This window comes from Mytilus galloprovincialis, chromosome 8 (genome assembly GCF_965363235.1).
Source record: "Mytilus galloprovincialis chromosome 8, xbMytGall1.hap1.1, whole genome shotgun sequence".
Classification (NCBI taxonomy): Eukaryota; Metazoa; Mollusca; class Bivalvia; order Mytilida; family Mytilidae; genus Mytilus; species Mytilus galloprovincialis.
In genome coordinates, this window is record NC_134845.1 from 69,244,446 (window position 1) to 69,268,516 (window position 24,071).

The window sequence follows — 24,071 nt, forward strand, 5'->3', positions numbered from 1 at the left end:
ACAGACACACAGGAAAACCGATATTTATGTATATATTCTCCATGTGACTTCACATTCGTTTATTCTAGGGAGATTTATTGATGAAAAATAATGTTGTGATAGATTTTAGCAAAATTTCATGTCCATTGAATACCGCAAATGTTCAAACTCAAATGTCATAAGCGACTAAGTCTTGAACCAAATATAAAAAAAAAACTATTGTTTAGGCTAGAGTTCCGAATTACATTACATTTGGATTACAAGGTGTGTGCTCTAAAAACAAGTTTTCATGTAGTTAAGGTTTGCTTGTAGGTAAGTCTATTGGTAATGTAAAGTACAATAGGAAAGTTCCGATAAAGCTTTTAAATCCAACAAGCGAGCATGTCGTTATTCCGAAAGGCCGTACAATGCATGAATTTAATGTACTGAATAAGGTATATGAGTGTGCATCATTTTCAGATATTATACCTGAAGTAGAGCATGTAGACGTTTCCGAAACTATTGACTCATCTCATTCAGAATTTACTCGTTCGAAACCCATCTATTCAAAAGTGAAGTCCCTGTTTACCTTACCCGCAAATTTGCTTGACTCAGATGACGAAACACATACAACACGTATAATTATTTGAGTGGAAATTCTTTGATAGCTGAATGTGACCCCCAAGCACTGAAAACTTCGTATTAAAAACAGTTTAAAGGGGCAATTTACGAACGTTAGATGTCAATACTACAGCAGTACTAAAATAGCGAAAATAGCAAATCGGAAGTCGTGAAGAGCCCAAATGAAGATGAACCGTTTGTTCCGTTCGCTGAAGACGTTTGCTGGAAAGTAAAACAACCAAATGGTCAAAAATTTTCAGAACTGATTGCCGATGTACAAGCAGTCAATTTATCTGACAATGCGCATGGCGCAGACACAATTATAAGTGACCCGTATGATGCCGATACCGATGAAAGCGACGTTCGTAGCAGACATCGTTAGCAGAACGTCTAACAACTCATGTTGTAAAAGGAAAGCCATGGGAAAACGAACTATATTCAGTGTTATTCTCAATGAACTCGTCTGTAAACGACAACATTGATTGTTTTCCATTCGGAATTCGTTATGGGAAACGTCCAAATTTTCCGCTTATATAATTTAACAGAAAATCGTTTAAGGCATACCAGTAGATATGCGTACTTATTTTCAGGATCTCACTTCTTAATTAGACACAATACATGAAATAGTATCAACCAATGCTTTTGTATCCGGATTACAACTGGAGAAAAAAGAGAATTTGAAAACTAACAATTTGAAATTATCCATTGGTGACTATATTTATTTACCATGTGAACCTACCGGTGTAGGAAGAACATTTCAGCCATTTTTTGATGGTCCGTAAATAGTTAATAACATTCCGATTTCACATCTTATCAAACTCCACGATCCAATAGAGAAAAGAAAGCTGTCCGACCCTATATATATAAACCGACTGTAAATAGCGCATATCCGAGCACCTGACCCTGTGCATTGTTTAGCGCCTTCAAATGTTGAGAGTACCGCGTCAGAGGAAAGCGAAAAACCCTCATTTTTAGTAAGGATGACGATATTAAAAAAACCACTGTTCGATAGTGTTTATAGTGTTGAGCCTCCTGTTAGAAGATCTGCAAGAAAAGTTAACAAACCATTGCATTTCAGAGACGAACACTTCGTAACTGCTGATAGGTTTGTTATATACATATTTTCGTTATAAATAAGGGTTCACAGTCTGGTATCTGTATCATTCCAGAATCAGAAAGGGTTATTCCGTATCCAGCATGCTATTAACTCTCTCTCTCTCTCTCTCTGCTTGTCAATGCGGGTAGCAGATGTAATTTTATATTGAGAGCAAGTCTCCCAAAGGATACAGAAATTGTTTTGTCGTTTTTTGAAAAAAAAACTCCATTATAAATTATATAAATTATGGTAAATTATCACGCTGTGATTGGTTTAACGCCGTCACGTGGTAACCCTTTGCATCCGTTGAGGATTAGTAATGGTGACGTAATCTATTACTGTTGTTGTCTTTCATCGTTTATCGTCAACAAAATGCAGCATGCAAGTCCAGCAAGCGATAAAATTGTTATATGGTTCACTACTGACCCCCTACGTATCATAGAGAGTATATAAAATCCATTTGAGATAAGGTCTTCCACCGAGCTTTCTATATATGGATTTTTCTCAACCTCTATTGATCCGTTGGGGGTCAGTAGCGAATCATATAACATATAAAAGAAAGAAAGTAAATCCATAAAGAATCATGATGCATTAGTTTGAATCATTGTATTGTCATGATATTTGAACACGAAATGGTGACTGTTCGACGTTATATGTCATGGGTTAACAGAACCACTCCAAACAAAAAAAAAACAATGTAATCAATAAGATAACAATATATCAATATAATATATATTAGATATTGATATAAATGAATGATGGTTTTGTCAAAGAACCAGCTGCTTATTAGTATGCACATGCATTGACAATAGTTGTCATTGCAGCGCTTACAGAGTATATATCAGTAAATATATGGCTCTCATACCACATCTTCTTATACCTATATATCAGCAATCATATGCGAGTGGTATTATGCATGAACTGAAGGCTATATTAATTATAAGAAGTAGCCATTTTTGTAAAATAGGTACCAAAGATACCAAAGGGACAGTCAAACTCATAAATCGAAATAAACTGACAACGCCATGGCTAAAAATGAAAAAGACAAACAGACAAACAATAGTACTCATGACACAACATAGAAAACTAAAGAATAAACAACAGGAACCCCACCAAAAACTAGGGGTGGTATCAGGTGCTCCGGAATGGTAAGCAGATTCTGCTCCACATGTGCAGACTTAGCATGCAGACTTCTGTATGTAGTATACTTCATCAAATATGAAGTTGTGATCAAATACAATCGTAAATATTTGAAGCGGGCATTTAGTAAACTGAGTTCAAAAGTGAACTGGAAACTTCATATCAGTCAAAAGTGTACTATCACCTGATTTCTTTTAACATTAATCATCAACAACAGTCTACCAAACGATCTTAAGACATAGTACTAGCTTACCTGGAATTATCAAGGCATATGGCATTGCACAATTTTTATTTACTGTAACAAATGGTTGCATTGCAGCTATTGGTGAAGAGTTGATTCGTCCATTATCTTGTCGAATGGTTAAATTTGCTGTAGCTATCAAAGACCAACTACCTCCACCTTCAGCAAGAGAAACCCAAGAACCGCCTCTGTACCTTTGGAATTATAGTCATTTATTATATTCAAAACATATCTAATAAGTAAAGGCAACAGTAGAATTCCGCTGTTCGAAAGTCATAAATCGATTAAGAGAAAAACAATCTGGGTTACAAACTAAAACCGATGGAAACACACCAACAAAGAGGAAAACAACGAAACAACAAAAACACTAAAGTGCAACAAAAAATCAAACGGCAATGTAACAAACATAAAAACTAACAATAAGATAACAACTGCCTTTTTCCTGACTTGGTACAGGATACTTAAAGAAAAAAAGTGGGTTTAACCTGGTGTTGTGGCCATTCAAACCTCGCGTTTATGGCAATGTTTAATATAACCCTAAAAGGACAACGTTACATGGAAAGCCTACGGTACAATTTAATGCAAAAACATTCAGGACCTGGAAATACACAAATAAACAATACAATAATACATTTCGACATGCTAATAGTTATCAAAGGTGCCAGGCTTACAATTCAATACGCCAGACGTGCGCCTTATCCAAACAAGACCCATCAGTGACGCTCACATCAATACATTCAGAAAGACATAGAAGTCTGAAGTTAAGGAGCATTGATGATCAACAATTCAAAAAAGTTGCGCCAGAAAAGGTTCAGGTTATCTATGCCTAGGAGACGAAGATCCGTAGTATTTAGAATAATTCATACTTTTGCAAAACGAAAATTTATAAAATAAAAAATCCATCTATATGATACTCATGTCAACACCGAAGTGCTGACAACCACAGAATAAAAACGAACTCGTAAAACAACCTAGGGAAGCACACAAAACAGCACAACAGAAGCACGCATTGTATATCACACGACTTGATCGACGCATCAAAAGTGATGTCAGAGGTAAATTTAAAAAGTTCTAGACAAAGATATATCGTATGGATCGAGCAATTAATGATTGTGTCCATAACATTTACGGAGTGTCATTTTTAATCTTTCCTCCTCATAACTCATGTTAGTGGAGTTTCTGCGTCAGGAGTACACTACTGCATAAGAAGTCCCTATATTAATATTGTGAACATGCTTGAGCATAACGTATCAACTAGAATGTGTAAATACCATACGATGGGGTAGAGGGTATGTTACTGCTGAGAAATGGGAAATTGATGATTAAGAAGTTGAAATCGTCCCGAAGAATGCTTCTGCTACATAAATATGGGCTGTTTTTGACAATACAATGCACACATATCGAGTACTAGTACCATTAAGTCATGCTAAATTACATAAATCTTCACAATTCTAGCATTTTAGTTCAATTTTAGACGGTTTTCGTGTAAAACGAAAGTGGACACATTCGTGTTCATCCTTAATATTGAAATGTAAGTTGTATTTGATGATAATACATAACATATATAAAGGTTGAGGATGAACAAGGATACGGCCACTTTCATTTTTGACAAAAAAACATCTGAAAAGTGACATTTGTCGGCATATTTGGTAGATTTTTTTATATTTGAGCTTGAATCGGATCGTTTTTAATGACTAAATCGGTTAAAATCTTTCACATAAACTAATTGATTCAAATGAAATAGACACTTAAGTGTTTAAAAGTGGTCAAAATCTTTCGTTAGATGAACCTGAAATTTGAGGCCAAAATCGGTCCTTACCGGACCTACTCCTTTAATGATTTAAATAAACCTTCAAAATAAAAAATACCAAACTATCTTAACAAAAGCTACACATATGAATTATAGATTTTCTATTTCTCATCATTTGGTTATTTCAACATGTTAAAGTTTGTTAAAATTTACAACCGACTATTGGTTCATCCTACTGCTTGTATCAGATTCGACCTTTGTAAGGCATTATGTATATCAAACTCGAATAGCAAAACATAAGAATTGCCTTAACAAACTATTAATTGGTCCTCATAAAGGAATAACGATTCTAAAATGATAATATGCGTGTTCTGTCATAACCAAATGCCTTGTTTCGCTCTTTAATAGCTATCTTATTCGAAAAAACAGTGTCAATGCAATTGACATTAAACAAACGCATAATACCGTGTGGATAAAAGAGGGATGAACGATACCATAGGGATAGTCAAACTCAAAGATCGAAAACAAACTGACAACGTCATGAACGTCATGGTTAAAAATAAAAAGACAAATAGGCAAATAATAGTACAGAAGACACAACATAGAAAACTAAAGACTATGAAACACGAACCCCATCAAAAACTAAGGGTATATTCACACAGTTTTCGATTTGTATTACAGCATTAAAATCATAACAACGACACGATTCACCATAAGTAGGTGTAATGGAGATCTTATTTTATAAGGGACTTTCCGTTTTGAAAAAAATGTTAGGTTATATTCCCTTTTTCCCCAGACGAGTAAGCCAGTGTCAGAAATATACATCAAACGTAATACAAAATACAACAAATGTAAAATAGTTCGAACACACTATTAATATATATTTACCCAAATATGTATATATTATCTGACGTAGATGGAAACGTAACATTCAATGTCCTTTGGCCATATTTCCAGTTGTCAACGTCACTAAACTGTGTGCAATAGTAAGACAAAGGAGTTACCAATGTGTTATGGCATCCGCTATAACACATTAACGATCCTTCACCGTTTACCAAACTTCTATTCAATATGTAAATATTGTCACATTCATGATTATTGAATGACACTTTGTACGTTATGTATACCTGTTAAAAAAATTATATGAAATTCAATACGACTGAAATCAGCTTTTTGTATTCATACGTACTAGTATTATAATGCTAAATAATTCAGTACATGCAAAGTACTTATCACTACAAAAACAATGTTGTTTATACGACAAAAGATATTTAACAGCGCCGAATTAAATAGTAGACGTTTAAATTCTAAAACGTGTTTAACTCATCAACAAAAAAGGGGAACAATAAAACAAACAAAAAAGGACTCTTAGGGAAATTTAAATCTGAAAGTCCTTTATAAAATTGGAAATTTCATTCCTCACTTGATCAAAATTTGAAAAGGAAAGATATTTTGGCAGATATCAACCAAATCAATAACAACCGGGTTAACATTGTATGCGCAGCCAACTCTTCTGTAAACCCAAACAGTGTCTGTCAGTGCATACATAAGAAAACAAGAACATTCAAATGAATAGGGACATATTCAATCAGTTCAGAACTAAACTAAAAAAAAACCCAAAAATATGTGAAAGCATCCATACAAAAACATTTGTAAAACCTTATATGAATTTTTAATTTCATCCACGTTTATTCTCAATTTCAGAAAGTCAGTGCGACCTTAATATACAATGTTTTCAAAACTTAAAGTCTTTCCAACATCGTTAAACTCTTAAATAATTAGTTACCGATACATAGACACCATTGGACATGATGAAATAATGAAATCAAAATTAATGTGTTCAACCATTTGTTTTATTTACAAATTCAAAATAATTTGTGTAATTTCTCATCTAACGTCAAGTAGGTGGCCACTACCAGGAAACAACGCAAGGTTGTTTTCGGCGAAAAAGTATAATATATATATTACATTTAACATATCAATTACTTCAGAATCTATATTTAGTACATTTGTTATAATGACATATATTTAGTGAGTCATGAAAATTTTCTTCCTGTCAATTTTTTATTGAAAAGTTTTAGAGAGACTGTTTTCATCTGAAATTTGTAAATTGATCTTCTAGAATTCGTCGTATGAATCTGTCTCATTTTTTTTGTAAATAATAGAAACCATTGTTAGCTATATGTACGATCATAATTCTTCAAACGTTAGTTTCTATTAAAAAAAATGATTTCAAAAATATATCTTCATGTGCTACTTCTAGAGATGAATTAAAATAACGTTTTAGAAATTTACTCAAAGTTTCGTGTTTTTTTTTTTTACACTTTTATTCTTTGGTACATTTGTAAGACAAACCTAACTTTTTCGTTTGAAAAGATAAATAGAAACGAATTTTTGTACTAATGTTTGAAACATCTTCTATATATATATAAGTACACTTTATTTATGTAACAATTCTTTGAAAATATATTTTTTGTATTAAAACTTCCTGATTTTAGAAAAAGGGACGGTAATTTTGCTGCAAAAATATTCAATTAAAGCAAAAGATCAGTGATTTGTTCATAAGATTTGGTACAAATATTTGTCATATAAAAAATCAAGCCAAGTATCATTTTAAACCAGAAAAGTCCATAAACTAGCATTCAATTTTTTTATTCAAATCAGCTGAAAATGCATTTTTCCTTACAGTTCGATGTTTGACTTCGTGAAATATACGATTTTACGTTAGGAATGTCATTACTAGTACTTCCCTTATTCATGTATCTTACACTTGCATAGTTCGTTGTTATAAGGAGTGAAATTTTTAAATAGATGTGGTCCTTTAATTAGTAGTGTTGTTATAAAATATAAATGTATTATATACTTTAGTTTTGAATGCAGTGTTTAAACCCTAAAAAAAATCAACATTAAACATTTTTAAAAATATTATTACGATGCTGTGAATAACAAATTCTGTGCAAATATTTTGGTAAGGGTTGAAAAAATTATTTTAATTTGACAAAATTTATGTACAATGTATTACCTGATTGTCTTTGTACTTCCATGTTATCATTCCTCCTTGAAAATGGGATCCATGGATATTAATGATTTGTGATATTATAAAAATGAGCAGAGCGAACATGCTCATAATTTGTGTTTTCATTATCCTTCAGTTAAAATAATTTTACTGCATTGAAATGTTAATGTGCGTGCAGACGTTTGAACAGATACATCTGATCACAATATGTTCTGCAAGACTAGATTTCATTTGAAAGTGATTAAAAGAATCATCCTATTTTAAGAATAAAACTTCCTTAATTTTGTACCATTATTACGTAATACCAATCTGTCGAGTCACAGTGTCATATTATATAAGCGATGGGCGTTTTGTATCAATCAAACAACAGAAGCATTGTTTGTTCACAAAAGGCATACATATATTTATGTCGAATTCTATTCGGTTCTTTGCTACGTACGAGAAGGTTACAAAACATCTTTATTAGTATGCTTTTTATTTTGATTACAATCAACAAAATATTATATTTAGATAGGCTACGAAAGCTTGTTTTAACGTGTGTTTATTGCTGGCTATGTTGTTTAAGAAAACAGGTGTTGATGTAGCTAAGTGTACTATTTTGACAATAATAAATACGGATGAAGCACGAAATATATGTTGTAAAGAAGAAGAAAATATGTACGATATTAAATACATGTTCATATTGATACTAGTTCAGTACCAGTTACAATACTGCTCTACGTGTGAGGAACAGTGAAGAATTTGCATTTGATCTCAAACATTTGAAACTCTGGAAATATTCTTGTGAACAAATAAACTCTTCTTGCTTTCTCAAATCTGAACTTACCAGGACATTGTGTACTAGTTATTTAAAATCAACAATTATTACATAATAATATTTACAAAGGATGCAATTTCAAACAGAAATAAATATAAGCTCCGAGATTTTTGTCATATTTTTTATCCCCATTACTTGGTAAAAGGGAGTGTGTATTTTATATGTATGTTTAGATTAGGTTTTTTGGAACTTTTATAACAGTATTTTATCTTTTTATTTTATTTACTAGCAGTACATATACATGTACCTATAGCACAGTTTATTTTATTTAATTGTATTCAAGATTATTAAGATTATTGTACAACGATGACTGATGTATTTCTATTTTTTACATCTTTACTTATTATCATGATTAGGTCTGTTTGTACAAAAGCCGTAAGGGGACACGCAAAAATAAGAAAATATTTTTTTTAATTCGAGATCACGATAAAACATTTCCGTTTTACCGAGATTTCGATAAAAAATATATCGTTATCTCGATAAAACGAAATTGTTATATCAAGATCTAGGATTGTTATATCGTTATCTCGATTTATTATATCGAGATCTCGGATTATTATATCGTTATCTCGCTTTATTATATCGTTATCTCGATAAAACGAAACTGTTATATCGGGATCTCGGATTAATATATCGTTATCTCAATTTATTAAATCGAGATCTCGGATTATTATATCGTTATCTCGATTTAAACACGGATTATTATATCGTTATCTCAATTTATTAAACCGAGATCTCGGTTTATTAAATCGTTATCTCGGTTAAATATACCAACCACTCTTTTGTCCATTGTGCCGCAATAACCATAAGAGGGGTAATGGAGGCCCTAAATGCCAAAATACGTGTGAAAATTGAGATATAGCCAATTTTAAATAATGGAATGGACTGCTGCGACCCTTTAGTCCCTTATTTCATACATACCTTATACCTCATTCGGACGCTAATTTATGTAGAACTAAAGAAATATAGTTGATATGTTCTGCACCGCCTATTAGGGGATTAACAAAGAATCTACATGTCGAAATACGCGTTAACATTAATAAATAGCTTATTTTGAATAATGGAATAGATATTTTGAAAAATGGAATAGACTGTTGCGACCCTTTAGCCCCTAATAACATAAATACCTTATATCTCATTCGAAAGATTATATATAGAAAACAAAAGACATATAGTCAATATGTTCCGCAACGCCTAGTAGAGGAGTAACACAGACCCTTCGGCCCCTTTATACACTACTGGAAAGTTTATAGAAAGAGTGATAAAATGGAATTTTGATAAGCTTTCGAATGAGGTATAATGTATATTTTGAATTAGTAGCTGTTCCAATATTCCAATATTCAAAATATCCATTCTATCATTCAAAATTGGCTATTTCTTAATTTTCAGGCGTATTTTGACTTTTATGTCCTCCGTTACCCCTCTAATGGTCATTGCGGCCAAATGGATATGTTATTTCTATAAATATGGGATAAAGCAAAAGTAACGTAAAAAAAATTAATAACGTTGAGTATTTTAATATTTATATATCTGATTTGGTATTCAGGTCGTCCATACATTGAACCAAGGAATTTCTGTTGAAAATAAGTTAGGGAAATCCACTAGTTTATTCTCCGAAACTAAAGAAATGAATGAGTTAACGATATAATAATCCGCAATCTCGATATAACAGTTTCGTTTTATCGAGATAACGATATAATAAATCGAGATAACGATATAATAAATCGAGATAACGATATAATATCCGAGATCTCGATATAATAAATCGAGATAACGATATAATAATCCGAGATCTCGAGATAATAAATCGAGATAACGATATAATAATCCGAGATCTTGATATAATAAATCAAGATCTCGATATAATAAATCGAGATAACGATATAATAATTCGAGATCTCGATATAACAATAACGTTTTATCGAGATAACGAAATATTTTTTTATCGAGATCTCGGTAAAACGGTTATGTTTTATCGTGATCTCGAATTAAAAAAAATATTTTCTTATTTTTGCGTGTCCCCTTACGGCTTTTGTACTACGGAAGCCGTAAGGGGGACACACAAAAAATTAGATTTTTTTTTTAATTCGAGATCACGATTAAACATAACCGTTTTACCGAGATCTCGATAAAAAATATATCGTTATCTCGATAAAACGAAATTGTTATATCGAGATCTCGGATTATTATATCGTTATCTCGATTTATTATATCGAGATCTCGGATTATTATAAAGTTATCTCGATAAACGAAACTCTTATATCGAGATCTCGGATTATTATATCGTTATCTCGATTTATTAAATCGAGATCTCGGATTATAATATTGTGATCTCGATTTATTAAAACGAGATCTCGGATAATTAAATCGTTATCTCGGTTAAATATATCGACATCTCGATAAAAATATATCGTTAACTCGATAAAACGAATCTGTATTTCTGAATTCGTCATTTTAATGTTATCTTACAAATATTCAAATTAATATCAGAAACAAAAATTCAAAGCACTCTTTAAAATTTTTAACTTGATTCATTTATTTTTTTAGTTTCGGAGAATAAACTAGTGGATTTCCCTAACTATTTTTAACAGAAATTCCTTGGTTTAATGTATGGACGACCTGAATACCAAAACATATATATAAATATTAAAATACTCAACTCTATCTATTTTTATTTTCACGTTACCTTTGCTGTTCTTCATACCATATTTATAGATATAACATGTTCATTGTGCCGCAATGACCATTAGAGGGGTTACGGAGGACCTAAATGCCAAAATACGCGTGAAAACTGAGAAATAGCTTTTTTGAATAATGGAATGGATATATTGAAAAATGGAATAGACTGTTGCGACCCTTCAGCCCCTAATTTCAAATATACATTATACCTCATTCGAAAGCTTATTAATATACCATTTTATTTCTCTTTCTATAAGCTTTCAAGTAGTGTATAAAGGGGCCGAAGGGTTTTTGTTACTCCTCTAATATCGTTGCGAAACATATTGACTATATGTCTTTTGTTCTCTATAAATAAGCTTTCGAATGAGGTATAAGGTATGTATGTAATTAGGGGCTAAAAGGTCGCACCAGTCCATTCCATTATTTAAAATTGGCTATTTTCAGAATTTTCACGCGTATTTTGGCATTTAGGTCCTCCGTAACCCCTCTAATGGTCATTGCGGCACAATGTACAATTTATATCTATATATTTGAGATGAAGAACAGCAAAGGTAACGTGAAAATAAAAAAAAGATAACGTTGAGTATCTTAATATTTATATATATGTTTTGGTATTCAGGTTTTCCATACACTGAACCAAGGAATTTCGGTAAATAATAGTTAGGGAAGTCCACTAGTTTATTCTCCAAACTTAAATAAATGAATGAATTAAGTTAAAATTTTTAAAGAATGCTTTGAATTTTTTTTTCTGATATTAATTTGAATATTTGTAAGATAACATCAAAATGACGAATTCAGAAATACAGATTCGTTTTATCGAGATAACGATATATTTTAATCGAGGTCTCGATATATTTAACCGAGATAACGATTTAATAATCCGAGATCTCGTTTTAATAAATCGAGATAACGATATAATAATCCGAGATCTCGATATAACAGTTTCGTTTTATCGAGATAACGATATAATAAATCGAGATAACGATATAATAATCCGAGATCTCGTTATAACAGTTTCGTTTTCTCGAGATAACGATATATTTTTTTATCGAGATCTCGATATGTTAAACCGAGATAACGATTTAATAATACGAGATCTCGATATAACAGTTTCGTTTTCTCGAGATAACGATATATTAAACCGAGATAACAATATAAATAATCCGAGATCTCGGTTTGATAAATTGAGATAACGATTTGATAATCCGGGATCTCGATATAATAATCCGAGATCTCGATATAATAAATCGAGATAACGATATAATGAATCGAGATAATGATATAATAAATCGAGATAACGATATAATAAATCAAGATAATGACATAATAAATCGAGATAACGATTTCATAATCCGAGATCTCGATATAACAATTTCGTTTTATCGAGATAACGATATATTTTTTTATCGAGATCTCGGTAAAACGGTAATGTTTTATCGTGATCTCGAATTAAAAAAAAATATTTTCTAATGTTTTGTGTGTCCCCTTACGGCTTCCGTATGTTTGTGTTGTTTACATATCGTTTTCAATGTAATATAATTGTGTGCGGCGTTCGTGCAGGTGAGAGGTATAGTTAGCTATGAAACCAGATTTTATTGACAAAAGAAACTGACTGTACCAAGTAATGAATATGACAGCTGTTATCCATTTGTGTGATGTGTTTGAGCATTTGATTATGCCAATTGTTTAGGGACTTTTCGTTTTAAATTTTCCTCGGATTTCGGTATTTTTGTTATTTTACTTTTAACTTATCTTTTTACTTATATGAACGATCAACCACTACTAACCAGTTATCTAAATCCTTAGCCGTTTTCCCATATTATCAGAATCTTTGATGATATCAGTATTCAAGTGAGGATGTTTATTTATAGAGTTCTCTTTCACAAAATAAGCCTTGTGTGACTGAGTGCATTATCAACGCAAGACAAAAAAAATTATTTTGCTTAATTTTAAGATAAGTTAAAATTGAATATACAATCTTACTTTTCAGGTAAAACGTCCATCTTCTCATTTCAAATTTAGGCTTAGATACGAGTAAATGAATAATCTGCTATTGTTTGATACAAAATCACGTGATATAACTTATAGACGTATCTTTTATGAGAAACAATATATGTGTCTCTTGTGAAGCAGGATTTTATTACATTTCTCCTTGTTTTTAGAGTGTGTATTGTTCACTGTTTTGCTCAAATTTGTTATGTTGTGAACTATTCTTTGTGAGTTTGTGGGTTTTTTTTTGGAGTTTTTTTTTTGTCATGGCTTTGTCTTTTTTTTCAACTTATTAGATTTGATCTATATTCCTTTGATATGTTTAGCCTCTTTTTTATTGCAAGTGTAAACAGACAATTTTTTATAACTTTTTTTATTCAAACGTTACTGATGAGTCTTTTGTAGACGAAACGCGCGTCTGGCGTAAATATAAAATTTAGTCCTGGTATCTATGATGAGTTTATTTACAACCACTGGGTCGATGCCACTGCTGGTGGAGATTTATTTCCCCGAGGGTATCACAAGCCCAGTAGTCAGCACTCTTTGTGCTGACATGAATTATCATTGATATTGTTATATTTATAAATTAACTGTTTACAAAATGTTGAATTTTTGAAATACTAAGGCTTTTCTACCTCAGGCATAGATTACCTTATCTGTATTTGGCAACCCTTTTAGGAATTTTGGATCCCAAGGCTCTTCAACTTCGTACTTTATTTGGCTTTTTATAACTTTTTTGATTCGAGCGTCACTGATGAGTCTTTTGTAGACGAAACGCGCGTCTGGCGTATATATAAAATTTAGTCCTGGTATCTATGATGAGTTTATATACAACTGATAAAAAATCTAAGAATATGCCTTTACACGACCAGTTTCTTTATAACCATTTATGGTGGAAATAGCTAACTGGATTCAGTTGAAAAAAATCTTTTGATTATCTTTGGACTCTTTTTCGCCAAGCATAACATTTGACCCTAACAATTGTCTTGTACTAAATTGTAATAGAGACACACAAACATTAGGAGTTTGTATCCATCTTTAAGTATAAACTTTAATTACAATGTATTTACCATGCTTCAAAATACTTTTTGCCATGTTTTAGAGTATATAGTTATCAAAGGTAGTTTAGTACGCTAGACGCGCGTTTCGTCTACATAACACTCATCAGTGACGCTTATATCAAAATATTTATAAAACCAAACAAGTACAAAATTGAAGAGCATTGAGGATCCAAAATTCCAAAAAGTTGTGCCGAATACGGTTAAGGTAATCTATGCCTGGGATAAGAAAATCCTTAGTTTTTCGAAAAATTCAAAGTTTTGTAAACAGGAAATTAATTAAATGACCACATTATTGATATTCAAGTCAAAATCGAAGTGTTGACTACTGGGCTTGTGATACCCTCGGGGACGAAACGTCCACCAGCAGTGGCATCGACCCAGAGTGGTGTAAATAGTTATCAAAGGTACCAGGATTGTAATTTAGTACGCAAGACGCGCGTTTCGTCTACGTAAGACTCATCAGTGACGCTCATATCAAAATATTTATAAAACCAAACAAATACAAAGTTGAAGAGCATTGAGGATCCAAAATTCCAAAAAGTTGTGCCAAGTACGGTTAAGGTAATCTATGCCTGGGATAAGACAATCCTTAGTTTTTTGAAAAAAAATCAGCTTTTACAATTAATGAAGAGACTAATTGTAAGGGCGCTGTTTATTCATGTCTCAGTAAATTAATTCAATGTTAAGTTTTCATACATTAAGATACTAGTACTAATTTTTAAAATTTCATCCACTACCAGTAATTGCTGCTATTTTCGAACAATGCATAGCATACTTTAATTTCTAGCAATATTCATGGTCTACTTAGTATATGCAGCTGTTCACACAAAATATATGACCACCACGTACTGTTTATTGAAATATCATTAACTTTTGCAAACATTTTATAATGCATATTTCTATTAATCTTGCACGAATTGTCTAATTTCTCTTAAAGGTGCGTGAATGTTCAGATATAGAACAAAGGCATGTCATAATCAAATTCACTGCTCTATTATAACATGAATAAATATCAAGTTAAATAGATTAAATATACAATATTTTGATAAAACGATAACTGGGAGTCACTTTCTTTACATTCGATTTGTATAAAGATAATCCATGCATCATATTATTATAAGAGTATCAAATTTATTAAAAAAGAAAACTTAATATTAAAAAAAAAGCATATTCATTGTATTGTCAATAATTTGTATAGTAGGAATCAAAAATCCTAATGTGATTTATTTATTTTTATGTTTTTAAATATTTGTACCAAGATCTCATTAATTATAATTGAATGACAAATACCAAAAATACGATAACATCGCTGAATGATAACACACAGTCCTTAACACTAACCGTATTATTTTGAATTAAACTGAATGTGCAAAAACAAGTTTAATTAAAAACCAATTGTTCAGAGAACAATTGAAGGTCTTTCCACCAGTAAGGATCTATTTTGATATGAAAATATTAAAATTTGGTTTTAAAATATTAATTTCAGCGTCAAATGACAACTTATTGTACGCTGATTCTAAAAATATAAGGTTTCTATACAAAAAGATACAAATAAGGGAGATAGTTTTCTACTTCCAGTTCAAAATATGTTACTTCCGGTACTGTCTTATAGTTTACTTGACGCTGATTCCAAAAATATATGGTTTTACATACATTTACAATAATTTATTACAAAAATTAGCTACTTCCGGTTTACAAAAGGTGACTTCCGGTTAGCTTTTTCAACGTCATATTGCTTACAACTTAATGCAAAAAGTATAATAGCTTTAACAGGAATAAATATGAGGTAAAAGCAAAGGTCAAAATCTAGAACGTTAAATTAACATATGACCTTGAGCTCAATTTCAAGGTCATAAACCAAGGACCTCAAATCAAAAGACTCTAGGTCTCTACTTTATATTGTTAATGAGTTATATAACCATACGACTGATATTAGATATAAAAGGGGGGAAAACTCGCATCAAATGTTTACGTACCCTTTCGACTAAAATTTATGTGTAATGACATGTCGCGCTAACAATTGTGTGAAAATATTTTGTCCATATCTTATAAGATTTTTGAAAATGAGCGATAACTAGCCAAAATCTAAATTTTGAACATGAACTTGACCTTTGACCTTGACCTCATTTTCATTTTTTTTTTAACCAAGGACCTCAAATCAAAAGACTCTAGACCTCTATCACTTATGGTTTTCCAGTTAGAAATACATTTCACTTATATCAAACAAAAAGGGGAAATAACTCTCATATGGAGTCTCCGGATAGCTTCGGTCAAAATTAATCAAATCATCCTGAGGATATAACGAGCAATTTGGTAAAAGAAAGTTGTGGGTTTCTTATACCGTTGCGACATATAAGTAATAACAAGAAAAACAGTGTTCGGGGAGATAACTTTTATATGGAAAAGATTTTTGTTACGCGGTGTCAGTTTCAAAAGCGTATTGACTGTTCGATATCATATATAATATATCTAAGCGACATCTTGTGAAACAAAAAAAAAACAAAAAAACAGCGAAGGAAAGAAAATTAGGTGGAAGAAAAAAATTAATAATCAGAAGAAAACCAATAGGTCTATCCACGGAAAAGTGGAAAGACCTAATAACAGGTCCAAGTTTAACATTTGCTAACAATATGTTGTACTACAATGTAGTTAATAATGATATTTCTGTTTGTCTACTAATTAAACTATTTGACACAATGGTTAATTAACCAGTGTACAATTATTGAATGGTTTAATCTCCATACACACTTTCCTTTTCCATTTTTCAATTTGAATCAAACAAGACTTTTACCCTTCAAAATGCAGTACCATAATCAAAGTGAAATGTAAATTACACAAAACAAAATTTCATTAATTTCATGTATGTATTGTTTATACATGTATCTGTTATGTTTAGGACGTAACTGTTCTTTTTTTAATCGATGCTAGACTTTGGTACCTTACAATTCTTTAGTCTTCAATCAGACATAATTATTTAAGGATTGAAAATGTTACATGGACACAAACAAACCAGATAGAAGCTCTGTTCAACCCCTCCGAGATTTTGAATACATGAACAGAACTTTATTAACTATCAGATATTTGCAAAACGTTTGTAATCGCAAGCTATATACGAAACAATATCTTTAAAAAAAAACTGTAATATCAACATTCAGAACAGTTTACTGAGAACGGTGTAAACATACTTGTTTTTTTTGGTATTACTATTGATTAGGTTCTTATTCTTATTGTTCGCCGTTATATTTGAATACCAGTCACCTCAGCAATATGGGGGTCTTCTGTAGAGTATCCACTGGTTTATATTGCTTCTCTTACAGTAATACTGTTGAGTGCCATATCTTATCTCTCAGTGCCTGATTGATCGTGCATGATGTAAGAGGTGTGCAGTATCCTGCTCTGCACAAGAATACCTTGGCGATGGAACAATTTTTCTGACTTTTTATAGATGATGGTTGAGTCTGTTGCTTGTGCTCAGTCAAAGGATGGGCTTTTTTAAGATTTTTTTATGTGATGGAAACTGTCTTGCTTTTGAAAAGTGTTGAGCCGATATTTGATCATAGTCTACATCTCTGTGAAACAGACTGGATGTTTTCCTGTTGCTGTTCAGCACAATGCTTTGCTAATTTATCGACTTGTCTATTACCCAAACTCCACAGTATGAAGGGATCCACTGTAGTACTGTTGTAACAGTTGATGTTGTATGCTTGATGAAATTGAGCTAGTTTATCGTTCTTCAAAGCTTATAGCAGAGAGAGGGCATCAGTCGGGAATACTACTTGAGTTGATTTTGTAATGCTTTTCCAGCTGATTTGTATTGTTCGTCCTTATGTTGTATTGTAGCAGTTTAAGGGGAGGTTCGAGATTCTGCAACATGAAATATGTTTAACACCGCCACATTCGGTATGTATGTACCTGTCCCAAGTCAGGAGACTGTATTTTAGTGGTTATTGCTTGTTGCTGTGTTACATATTTGTTTTTCGTACTTGTTTTTGTACATTAATTGGGCCGTTTTTTTTACCGTTTAAATTGTTTTACATTTGAAATTTAGGGGACTATTTGATATGGGATTCCTACGTTTTGAAGGCTGAACGGTGACCTATAGCTGTTTATTTCTATATCATTTGGTATCTTGTGCAGAGTGGTCTCATTGGCAATTATACAACATCTTCGTTTTTAAATTATCTAAGCAAACAGACAACTGTTTATCATTATTGATTCTTTAACAAAAAATATCAATTAAAATTTGAGCTTTATAGACAAAGAGCATACTCACGATCATGTAATATATATATTTCATTTTAATGTAAAGTGCATTACAAATAAATCATTAGAAGCGACAATAAACCGGTAGCAGTTTAAATGAATGACATTCTAATCTGTTAAACTAAATTAGTGTTTCTACTTTATGACAACTGGTTTAAAACTTTATTTTTAATTTGATCAATTATAAAAAAATCAAAGAAATTATAACTGTGTTTCGTAACATCCATTCCTTCTGATGCCGTAGATGATTTGTATTATAAACATGCATTTGAAGGCAATGCTTATATTCTAAGAAGACTACTTGAAATTGTATGTTTCTGATGATAAAACACAATGTATAAACAGTTCTCATTATATGAGTCGTGTGTATTCGATACTGTTGTCAGCAGTTAAAATGCAATGTGAGGGTGCGCATTTTGAGTGTAGAGTATCGTCTGTACTTTTATGCTTGACTAGAACACACACGCGAAATCGCAGGCATTTAGAGCTTGTGAGATTTTGCGACTGTAGAATTTCACCAACAGATTTCATACCTGGAGAATTTCAGAAAAGGTATCAAAATTCATAGGTACTTGGAAACAGTTTAAGCCCTCGACCTTGTTTCCAAAGTCCGTTATTTTTTTTCTGTAAAATTCCATTATTTTCGCGTTTCTGTATACTATGAACATACGTTTACTATAAGTAAAGTGTATTTGCTATTAACTACCAATTTCTTTTCCTAGACGATCACTGCTATATTAGTAGGAAAGTCTCTATCAACGCAATAATTATTGTCCTGTCCCCGAGTGCTCTTATGAAATTTGCGTGCAAGTTTAAAAACGGAAGTCCTGTTTGACCTAAAGCGAAATCGCGGGCATTTTAAGCTTGGTTCAAAGTATGTTACCTATTTTAGGATGAATTTTTGTAAAAGATTTTATGTCTTGAGAATTTAAGAAATGATATCAAATGTTATATAGGTACAGTGATGTAGGACAATATTTTTAAGCCCTCTCTTTTTTATTCAAACTCCGTTATTATTTTGTTTCCCGTTATATTCTATTATTTTCGCGTGTGTGTATACTTTGAACATACGTATCTATATTATAAATATCAAAGTGTATTTAATTTTTTATTAACTATCAATTCAAAGTTTCTTCTTCATGGCCATCACTGCTATATTTCATAGTAGTATATTTATCATAGTATGCATGCAGATAAACGTGAAAATAATTGTCCTGTACCCGTCCGAGTACTAATGAAAATATGAAAATTATGTGCAAGTTAAAACCGAGGTACAATAGTAGTGGTTCTTACGATCTAAAAACCACGATATGGACAACGCTCTGATTGGCTTATTTATTTATTATTTGTGTTATCTATCATACGATAAATTCTCAATGTTAAAAATGTCTGACTTAACAGTCGGTTTGATAACGGAAACAATATTCAGACACCTTACTTTTCTTTTTTCTCCAAAAATAACCCAAACTGAATAGTCATAAGAATGGATGACAAATGCGACGATGCATGGTACCTATAGGACACAAAGGCATGATGATTAATTTATTGTGGGAGGAAGAGAAGCGACACACAAAATAAGGTCTTTCCGTTTAATAGTATAGATACACAATATATTATGTAAATAGCAAGAACACATTCTCAAATTACAGAAAAACACCAAGAGGTCAACATACAATCTTCAACAATAGATAATTGTCTTTGTATTGAATCAAAATGTAAATCTTTGAGTATTGTAATCTCATGATTATTTTTTCATTTTTGTTTTCTTTTTCAAGGGGAAGGAAATGATATATCAATTTTTGATAAAAACTACATTTCAAAGCAAATGATAAAAATTGTGCCTCTAACGGTTTTGTCATGTATTCCTTTTTTTAATTGCTATTTGGTTTTATTTTTATAGTTTTAATATTTAAACAATTTAAACAAATATGATAATCATCAGCAGAGATAATTTAATGTATCGAATGCATTTAGTATTTGCTAACTTTATTTTTTTCAACGAATCTAATGCGACTACTGTCATGATAGTTTAATTCAACTAAATAGACTTGATCAATACGATACATATCTATTGTCATTTTAATGGTGTTAGATGTAAATTCAAATCAATTTTTAAATCCTATTGTTCACTTTTCAAAAAGTAACATTTTGTATGCATGTACATCTATTAGTAATACGGTAACGTTGTCTAGAGCACGCAGAGTTGTTTAAATGTTGTGATGTAAACACCAGTCTTAAAGGTTTCACTCAATGATTAAGATATGAACATTCAATCTGTCGGAAATTTTCTTCTGATATGTAAGTTTGAAAATAATTAACAATAAGATTATCTGAGTTTTAATGTTCTGATATGTAACATGTATTTATGTAACTACGTAATCAAGCAATAATTGGCCTCTGGCCTTTGTTAGTCTTGTAGAATTTTTAATTTTAGTTTCTTGTGTATGATATGGAATTACTATTACGTCCATTATCACTGAACTAGTATGCATATTTGTTTAGGGACCAGTTGAAGGATTCCTCCAGGTGCAGGAGTTTCTCGCTGCTTGAAGACCTATTGGTGGCCTTCAGCTGTTGGCTGCTCTATGGTAGGGTTGTTGTCTCTTTGACACATTCCCCTTTTCCATTCTCAATTTAACAAATAACCATACTCGGGGTTTATTTCGATTCCTTACGAATCACACAAATTTACGGATGCGCAACTTTTACGACCCATTTAATAGTTCTCACAAGCTAATTACTGTTTAATAATGATTGTTTTCAGTTAATGCAGTGTCTTTAAACTAAAATTCCACGATGGTTTACCGGTTGTTAAATACGAGCAACTTACATGTTCATGTTTGGATATAAAACATACTTTTTATGGATTGCTACCATTTATTATTGACCAAAACATGACCTTGTTAAGTAAAATAAATGTTTTGCGATCGTAACACGACCAGAGTGAAACCGTGAAAAAAAAAAAAAAAACGGAAACACTTGTAGGTATGCGTGAAAAAACTGACACCAATAGTAAACTCTTAATAAATAGTCAGAAGACAGCAAAGGTAAATTCAGCCCAACCTCAATTTTAAAAAAAAACTTCCAAATAGTAGTCATTGGTCATGAAATGACAGTTGATATGTTGTTTTCTATTAATTTTCAGTATGTTTGGTCCCAGAAAGAATTTCAGGAGAAACCACAGTTTATGGTATAATATATTTCACTTATAATACTTTCACAATTAGGTTTTCACTTTTTTTTCAAATACGGATGAACTATGAAACTGAACTGAAAACCAATATAATGCACTATATTTCTTTTGTTGTCGTAAAAGAGCGGGACATAAAGGGATCAGTAGTATTCCACTGTTCTAAAATTTTAAGTCGATAGAAAAAAAAAATAAAACGGGGTAACAAACCAAAACCAAGGGATACAAACAAACAGCAAACAGCAGAAAACTAAAATACAACAAATACAAACGACAATGCAACATATATAAAAACGAGCTATTCGATAACAACTGTTATATTCCTGACTTGTTACAGGGCAGAACAAACTGTTGAATAAAACACTACAACTTTAGTCAAACTAGAATATGACCAGTGAGTAAGTGTAATTACCAATGAAACAAGCACCACGTGAGTTCAAAAGATTTAGATGTACACACTTATATATATCTGAACGGCCTTCATATATAGGTAAAATCCATACACTATAGTCAACTATATATGGCTTCGACAGGCAAACATGGGAAACAAAAGGAACAAGAAACCCAACTCTCTGATCAAAAACACAAAAATAAAACAAAAAATGCATGTAAGACAGAAACCATCAACACATCTTTGTATTTAGTAGTTCTAAATGTTAATATAACAAATGAATTACAATATTGTCATTAGTTATTTCCAACTTTCCGTAAAATAAAAAAAATAAGAAATTGTTCCGATTTTTACGGCTTTTCCCATTTCTGTTTTCCCCGTTGTATGCTGATTTTGCAAAATAAACCGACTTGAACATGGTAATGTCATAAATCCTTGACGGCATCTAAGAAATGCACTAGCTAAACAAATCTATTGTTATATGTTATTTGTGAGTTTTAGTAGTCAACCTTTCAAATTTCAAATTTCAAAGATTTTTTGGCATTATAAACATGCGGAAATTCGCCTTGATAACAAGAACGATAGATGTATTCAGTAGTAAAGAGAACAAATGATACCGATTTGAATGGATACATATTTATCTTTCCAAATTTAATTTTCATGTAGCGATTGTAAAGATAAACATGATAAAATTTAACAAAAAATAACGTTAATCAATTCAAAGCTAACACAACAGTGCGTAATGTGTATAATTGCTGTCGATTATTGACAAATAGTCGGGTGACAATGTTGACCAAGATTCCATGACAAGCATGGACATGTAAGAGCCTTCAGTATATGATATTGTTCTATTTTATGTCATTATGATATATTTCTATTATGAATTACAAAATACGTTGAACCACAAACGTCAAATTTATTCAATCCCGTAGTGGAATGAACTACTTTCGGATTCTTATAAATTCTATATAACTTTTGTACTATTTTAAATCTCGGTCAATTTCTGAAATTAATTCTTACATACTTTGATTTTTAACCATGTATGCTAACATTGCCTATGTGAAATTTTTAAATTGTTTGTATGTTCATTGAACAAGAAATATATGTGACGTATAAAATTTTCTGACGTCATGATGCAGACACGCAAATCAATGAATGTGTTTGTAAATAGATGTTTTTGTGTTCTGTTGAATTGTTCCTTTTAAAATTGTTACACGATGATGACTGCTGTACCCATCGTTTGCCTATTTCATTTATTATGTCTGTTTAGTTCACGCATCATTGTAAATATAACGGAACTTGATGAGGCTGTCATCAAAGTCAGTGGATTAGCGCTATTAAACCAGGTTTAATCCACCATTTTCTACATTTGAAAATGTCTGTACCAACTCAGGAATATGACAGTTCTTGTCCATTCTTGTTTTGTTATGTGATTATGGACTTTCCGATTAAATTTTCGTCTGAGTTCAGTATTTTGTGATTTTACTTTTTAATAAATTTAAGGCAACGTTTATGTCGGAAATCGAATACAATTAGTACTTTTCCATACCATATTTAAACTTTGAACAAAAGGTAATTAGAATTTTAAATCATTGAAGAGGTACTAGCTGCGAGATATATAAAATATGATTGATTTGCTCAATCATAAATGAAGTGAAATAGTGAAATGATAAATCGTGTTTAGCAGCCAGTATGGTTCAATTTGGGCAGAATAAGCTTTCGAAACATCAATCATGAATTGTTCACTTGCAAGTGATTAATTTGACATCTTTGAATCCGTATTCACGTGACACTCAAGTTAACCCATTAGCTTGCGATGGATAACGCTTGAATTTTGTATATTCGATATTAAAAGAAAA

The 24,071-nt window shown here is 31.5% G+C and overlaps 1 protein-coding gene across 1 annotated transcript in view; it reads right to left on the reverse strand.

Moving 5' to 3' along the window:
• The window catches only part of LOC143042458 (uncharacterized), a 58,999-nt gene extending 51,035 nt beyond the window's left edge, over positions 1-7,964 (reverse strand). The window contains exons 1-3 of the mRNA XM_076214755.1: positions 7,829-7,964; positions 5,695-5,933; positions 3,069-3,250 (exon numbers count right to left, since the gene is read on the reverse strand). Of these exons, the coding sequence (XP_076070870.1) occupies positions 3,069-3,250; positions 5,695-5,933; positions 7,829-7,948 (541 nt within the window). The 5' untranslated portion in view covers positions 7,949-7,964. The remainder of the gene's footprint in view (positions 1-3,068; positions 3,251-5,694; positions 5,934-7,828) is intronic.
• Between the last annotated feature and the right edge of the window lie 16,107 nt (positions 7,965-24,071).